This window comes from Fragaria vesca, linkage group LG6 (assembly GCF_000184155.1).
Source record: "Fragaria vesca subsp. vesca linkage group LG6, FraVesHawaii_1.0, whole genome shotgun sequence".
Classification (NCBI taxonomy): Eukaryota; Viridiplantae; Streptophyta; class Magnoliopsida; order Rosales; family Rosaceae; genus Fragaria; species Fragaria vesca.
Genome location: NC_020496.1, coordinates 20,994,475 through 21,001,578, shown reverse-complemented (window position 1 = coordinate 21,001,578; position 7,104 = coordinate 20,994,475). Strand labels below are relative to the sequence as shown.

Sequence of the window (7,104 nt, the reverse complement as noted above, 5' to 3'; positions counted from 1 at the left end):
AAATCGAGGTGGCCAAGCATGGCTGCTACGTGGAGAGGCGTCTCGGAAAAACTAGTGACGACGAACCTGTCAAGGGCTAGTCTATCTTGGTTGAGCAAATCTGTTAGGGTTGTCAGATTGCCTTCTAATGCTCCCTCATACAGCAAGTTTCCCATGCCTTCCATATTGGTTATTGTACGTGTTCCATCAGAAATTGCGTACTTAATTGGTTTATATAGAGACTAACCAGCTTCCAGAGCCAAGTGTTTCTTGCTGACAATTGAGGGAATTTATATGAAGATGGGCTAGAATTGTTAATGTGTTCAGTATTAATCTTAATTCTGTGTACTACTTAGTAGGGTGCTATCTGATGTGGTGACCATGCCATTTCTAGCTCCATATAATATATGTAGGATATCACTGTTATATGACTAATTAGATGAAGTCCAACACTCAATCTCTATATCATGAACAATCTTAAGAATAAGAAAATGCATATGAAATTTATATATAACATTTCTTGACAGTGTTCTTTTTTATATCGTTGAGTGTTGACAATAGCCACGAACCTCGATCACCTTCAGTTTCATTCCAGCTCTATCTTTGATTTTGGTCATGGAGATGAATGGGGATGTCTAGCTGCGCTCATGGAGATCTGGTTCTCGATTCGGGTTCGGCCGTGAAGATCACTTTTAGTTGGTTCTTAGCAGCTCATTTTTTAGTTACAGCTTACAACCAAAACTCCAACCCGCAAAAACCGAGTCCATTCCTATTTGAGAGACTGTAATCTATGGTCTTATTCCCTACCGCTATATTGAAACTATTGCCTATAGCACTATAGCAACTCAAACTCATTTTTACACAAATATAAGAATGAGACGATTACTAACACAAAGAGATAAGTAGCTTACGATCACAATGCATTGCTAGTAACTCGATTGTGACATGTCAATTTTAGACTACTAATTAGGTGCTAAAGAATTGGGTCAGAAACAAGAGCCCTGTTGGTTTCTTCTTAGATCCTACGCTATGATATGGCTTGGCCCAATAAAGGAAAATGGGAGGTGCATGAATAGTTGAAGGTTTGTTGCAAATTGTATTGATTTTTGGAAATTTGATTTGTACAAATGAATGGCATGCACACTGTACATTATACATTATCCATAAACAAGAAAAACAAGTTAGGTATTGGTCAACTTAATTATTTGGCATGTTAGGAATGTAGGTGTCTTTGTTTATCAATAATGATAGTGAAATATTAAGAGATATTTCTCTACAATCACATATTAGGTTGGTTTGCTTGTACAATTTTGTTAAGGCAGAGCCAGATTGCTATTCTATGAAGTACCTAGACAGATTACACTGTTGCAACAGTTTAAGCTCCCTTCAAAAATTATTTCTCTAAAAGTCACCAAAATGTTAAATCAACAATGAATACGATTCATATTTTATTTTAGTAATTTTCCATTACACGTAAGTAAACTCCTCTGCTTTAGTTCACCCAATACAACTATCTACTAAAAAGTGCATTTAGCAGTAACCCTAGATTTTGTGAAGACCAAACAGTCGAACAAAAAGGAAAACCCTAATCAGGTAAATTGCCAAAAACAAAGAAAGAAGAGAAACAACTTTTACCGGTTATCTGGAAAGATCCTCGAAATGATAACCGACACGTGTCCACTGCATCGATCCGCAAAACCCTCACAAAATTCCATAAATCCTGTCCGCCTCTCTCAGCTCGACCCCTCTCTCTCTCTCTCTTCTCTCTCAGCTCAATCCACTTCGCTTTCTGTGAGTCTCTTCCTCTCTTTGCTGGGATTGGATCAATCTCCACCGTCGATCTTTCTTCTACCTGATGAAGCAGCTCTAGAAGGAACACGATGAGCCCTGGTGATCTTCTCCTGGTAAGAAGGAACACTTGTAGTATTCATTCCTGTTTTCACTTCCGGAAATGTTCGACCCATTTATGGTGATCCACGTTCGAACCTCCCCAATCTGGTTGCGCAAGCGAAAAAAATCACACACCCAGAAAAACCCATATCCAAATTACTAATCTTTTCGTACCAAAACTCCAAATCTTTCATCTTTTTGGGTTTCAGACGCAATCTTTTTCAAGCTGTAAAGTTCCAAGATTTCATTTTTTCTTCATTTGGGTCTAGCTTTTCTGCTTTGCAAAATAGCAATAGCATCAGTATCAGATAGTTTGAGTTGAATTAGTTGGAGTTGTACAAATTTTTGAGTTGGGAAAAGAGGGGTTTTGGTTTGTTTAGTTGATTTTCAAGGTGGCTAAGATGAGCTTAAGAACAGCCGAGGATGATTCGGCTTCGGAGATTCATATCCCAGCCGATATAGATTGGCATATGCTTGACAAGTCCAAGTTTTTCTTTCTGGGTGCTGCTTTGTTTTCTGGTGTTTCAGCTGCTTTGTACCCAATTGTGGTCTTAAAGACTCGCCAGCAGGTCTCCCCTGCTCAAATCTCTAGCTTCAAGATGTCGTATTCCATCATGCGCCACGAGGGGCCGAAAGGGTTTTACCGAGGTTTTGGGACCTCTCTGATGGGTACCATTCCGGCCCGGGCTCTCTACATGACAGCTCTTGAAGTTACCAAGAGCAATGTTGGGAGTGTGACTGTGAAATTGGGGTTTTCGGATACTACTGCATTGGCTATCGCTAATGCTGCTGCAGGGGTGAGCTCGGCCATGGCTGCGCAGTTGGTTTGGACACCGATTGATGTTGTGAGCCAGAGACTTATGGTTCAGGGTTGTAGCTACAGCAACAAAAGCACCATCCCCAGTGCGAGTTCGTGTTCATATCAGTATAGGAATGGTTTCGATGCGTTTAGAAAAATTGTAGGCGCAGATGGGGTGAGAGGATTGTATAGGGGGTTTGGAATTTCGATACTAACTTATGCACCGTCTAATGCGGTTTGGTGGGCTTCTTACTCTGTGGCACACAGACTCATTTGGGGTGGTTTTGGTTGCTACATGTGCAAGAAAGATGAGAATGGCTCAGCCAATGGGTCGCCTAATCTTAAGCCTGATTGCAAGTCAATGTTGGCAGTTCAGGGGTTGAGTGCAGCCATGGCTAGTGGGGTTGCAGCTTTGATTACTATGCCTTTGGATACCGTCAAGACAAGGCTGCAAGTTTTGGATGGAGAGGAAAATGGTCAGAGAAGGCCATTAACAGTAATGCAGACTGTGAAGAATTTGGTTAGGGAAGGAGGGTTTGGTGCTTGTTACAGAGGACTAGGGCCAAGGTGGGCATCAATGGCTATGTCTGCCACAACCATGGTCACTACCTATGAGTTTCTCAAACGGATGTCAACTAAGAACCAAGTGAGCTGAGAACTCAATTTAGAAGAACACAGAAAGCAATGTTGTTCTTTCCTTATCCTTTCACATCGTTCTTACTTCCTGGCAGTATTGGCCTGCCTAGCTATAGTTATCAACTCAGATATGTAAATTTTTGTATAGTGTACCACTCTCCTAGAGTTTCCTCTTTTGCCTCTAATTAAATCTATGTTGCATCTTGCTCTTTCATCTATCTTTTATCCTAGTATTTTCCGGTTTTGGGTAATTTTCCAAAGAGCTCTTTGCCTGAAATATCTGGGTTCTTGTAGGCAGCTGGAAAAGTGCAGAAGAGAATTTTGTTAGCTACCTTGGATTACATGCTTTCCAAAGTATATTTGGGTCTCATCGTCCTCTTGCTTTTAAGGAATCTTTTTGATGTGTGAGTGTGAGACACTCTAGTCACTACCTTTTCAATGTGGGATGCCCATTATCCAGAAAATTTTAAAAAAAAAGTTTGAATTTTTCTGCACAAGTTTGAGTAGTGGAATCTGGTGGGTTGGAAAGCAACAGGCAAGCAACAGTTTAACACAAATTCACAACAAAGATAATTAGCAATCTAACAACTCCTCGACTTCACGTTTTATAGATCATAAATTCATAATAGTAATAGGATTGAATAAAAATTCAAAAAAATAATAATAATAGGATTGAAAATTACGGTTAATATATTCATTGAAACGCACCTGTTTTTGATTCTCAATCGAAATTAGAGATTGGTGATGACAAAGAGACAAAGGGCATATGGGCATGGAAGGGTTTGTTATTTTAATGAAACCGAAAGGGCATCATCTTCTGCATACCCGAAACAGAAAGGGCAACATGTCCAAACTCCAAAACCAGGGGCCATTTCAGCAACGAAACCTATAGGCGGTCCAAAAATTGATGGACCATCAGAGCTTCGCCACTGTAATGAACTCAGAGCCGTCCATCGTGCATACCAAACAGTTGGTCTCACATGTGGCATGACCCTTTTATCAAGTAGCCTAGAGCCTTATCCTTTGTTTCTGTCTGCACAGATGCAGAATTAAAAGGACCACCTATGGATCAGAACTTGGAATAGATTTAATGGAAGAATCCATCACACACCTGTGAATCTGTAGTTCACTGAAGTTCTAACATCTCAATTGGGTAACGGGTAAAAATACCCTATCAAGTATAGAAGACAAAGATTTCACCCTTCTGAGAAGGATTCAAGCCAAATATCCAGCATGAGCAACATTCATTCCTTATATTGACCTAACATTCAATGAAGGGTTCCTATACCGTCTCAAAATTAAACGCAACAGTTGCAAATGAGAAAGAAGATGGTGATGAGATTGATAAAATGGACCCATTCATTTATAAACACTACTAAGCTACATACAGTTCAAGCAGAAAGACAACAAGTCCCACAATGTGAAGAGGGCAAATGATTTCCAACTCGAAGATAAATATCCTAACAAGATAAATTAAACATAAGACACACGAAACCTAAGTAATATCCCATATGAGTTTCCTAAACTGCAGGGATGAGACCAAGATATATATGAAAACCTGACCTATTAGACGATCAGCGCTCACCCATTAGAGCACAGAAACAGCAACTTCTGCAACAATCAAGGCCGGGCTCTCTTGTTGCTGCAAGATGGACATTTGTACTGCTTGATATGCTCGGCCCTTGCTGGGGTGATCTTCACACACTTGCCGTGGAACCACTTCTCACAGACATCGCAGCAAATCCAAAATTCATCAGATGCATAGTTCTCTCCACATGCCCCGCATAGTGTCTCTCCATGCTCATCATCGTTATCTTCATCGTCTGTGCCATCCTCATAGTCTTCCCTTGCTTGCATTACCTTTGCATACTTTCCCTGAGACTCGGAACCTCTCTGCATTTGCCATCACAAATGAATTTAGTAAGAATGTGCACAAGTAATTCAGCAACCAAGGATAATGTAATCATTAGATTATTTTATGCAGTTAAGGTTAAATTTTTGCATCGTACACATGAAAGAGTGACTGCAGAGCTTCCCATTGATGTACTAATCCCATGTCATAACACAACTTAAAATTTAATTTTGACTAAATTTAGCCATGCCAACACCGCACTACTTGTAATTTGATTCACATTATGAGATTCATAAAACTAGACACTATGTTCTACAGACCTTAGAATTTGATTTAGGTTTGTTATTGCCATGGTTTGAATTTGTTGACTTCTCCTTTACTTTCTTGGCTGACCCTGTAACAATCTCGAATATAGTTGGAAGCTCATTTATCATATTAAAAAGGCGTTTCCTGCAAAGCAGAAACCAACAATATATTGATAATAGAACTTTAGAGCTTGAGAAACTAATTATCAGAGAGAAGCAGGAACTCCAGGAAGAAACTAGAAAAGCACACAAGAGAATAAAGTTTAGGTTATGGCTAGAAACAAAAGGAAAGGCCACATTCCGTACTGAAGTATACACTCCCTATCTAGAATCCCAGAACATTATTTCATTAACAACCAATGATAATGGTTATCCTTACTATATTCAAGAACTGAACATACTGGATATAGATGCATACCTGTCATTCTTATCAAATTGAAACCTAGCACCAAAGTAAAAAGCCACTGCAAGTAACCATGCATCACTGTGAACAGCAACCAAGGCTAACCAGTCCTTTTCTTGCATCCCATCTCTCGCAAAGTTGATACCGAGTGCTGGTTCCGGAAGCTCTGGAGGAACCTCCTCTGCAGGCAAATTAACTTTCCACTGCTCACTTGGAAATCCATAAAGGCAAAGATTCTCCTTCTCTGTTATCAAAGATGTTTAAGCTGTTGTGACATGCACTATTACAGTGGTACTCGATCTGTTCTAATATAACTTTCACCAATCTAGATCAGGCAAATGTCTTTTCAGTTCCTAATTAAGAAAAATAGCAAACGCCAACAGTAACCGATTTGCTTCAAAAAGCTTGATCCTAGCGAAGATATACTAGGAACATGAATGGAATCACATAGTACAACTTCAAGATATCCGTTTCTTCACGCACTAAGTTCTACGATACATACATGCGAGAAACCCAACTGTCAACAACTATAAAAAGGCAGACCTTGAAACCTAGCAGCTTCAAACATTTAACAGAAATACAAAGTCTAGTGCAAACAATCTATTAAATCTTTTTTCTTTGGTAATGCAATTTATGAAAAATTCAACTATAAAAAAACCATACAAGTCAAAACAGATTATTCACGACTTTCTTATGACTATAGCATCTCTTACACATGTGTCAAATACACCAGAATTTAACAAAATAAATAAATTTATATTTATTTAAAACAAAAAAATAAATTTCCATGAACCAATAACACAGCGGAAATGAAAACGAAGAGGCTGACCAGGGTCGCACTGCTGGAAGAACAAGTTGACATCTGCAACCACAGAACAAAGCAAAGGTAAACTCACAGTAAAATTTCAAAAAAAATTTACGAAAAGAAGTAAAAATTTCGGAGAGAAATTACCGGTGGTGAGAGCCTTAAGCAAGCCGGCTCTGCGGGCTTTGAAGTCTCTGAAGACCTCCTCGACCGTCCGGGAACTGTACGGCGCGGCGACGTCCATGGCGGTTGTAGCGATTAGCGAGGAGAACGGAGTGACTGAGAAAAAGAGGAGGGAAAAGACTGCGAAATATTTGACCTCTGAGCTCTGGGAGAGAGGAAAGAGAGAGAGAGAGAGAGAGAGAGAGAGAGAGAGAGAGAGAGAGAGGACGAACGAAGAGAGAGAGAGTAGAGAGAGAGAGANNAGNNANNANG

At 39.7% G+C, this 7,104-nt stretch overlaps 2 protein-coding genes across 2 annotated transcripts; one reads left to right on the top strand and one right to left on the bottom strand.

The window, feature by feature from the left end:
* The first annotated feature begins 1,722 nt into the window (after positions 1-1,722).
* Positions 1,723-3,672, top strand: LOC101304687 (solute carrier family 25 member 44-like). The gene has a single exon (XM_004303431.1). The coding sequence runs from the start codon at positions 2,271-2,273 to the stop codon at positions 3,321-3,323; it is 1,053 nt and encodes a 350-aa protein (XP_004303479.1). The 5' UTR covers positions 1,723-2,270; the 3' UTR covers positions 3,324-3,672.
* A 973-nt stretch (positions 3,673-4,645) lies between these two features.
* On the bottom strand, positions 4,646-7,056 carry LOC101304398 (PHD finger protein ALFIN-LIKE 5-like). The gene is made up of 5 exons (XM_004303430.1): positions 6,817-7,056; positions 6,694-6,726; positions 5,880-6,108; positions 5,477-5,606; positions 4,646-5,197 (listed from the first exon to the last, which is right to left on the bottom strand). Exons 1-5 carry the CDS (start codon positions 6,911-6,913, stop codon positions 4,925-4,927), a joined length of 762 nt encoding a protein of 253 aa, XP_004303478.1. The 5' UTR covers positions 6,914-7,056; the 3' UTR covers positions 4,646-4,924.
* Between the last annotated feature and the right edge of the window lie 48 nt (positions 7,057-7,104).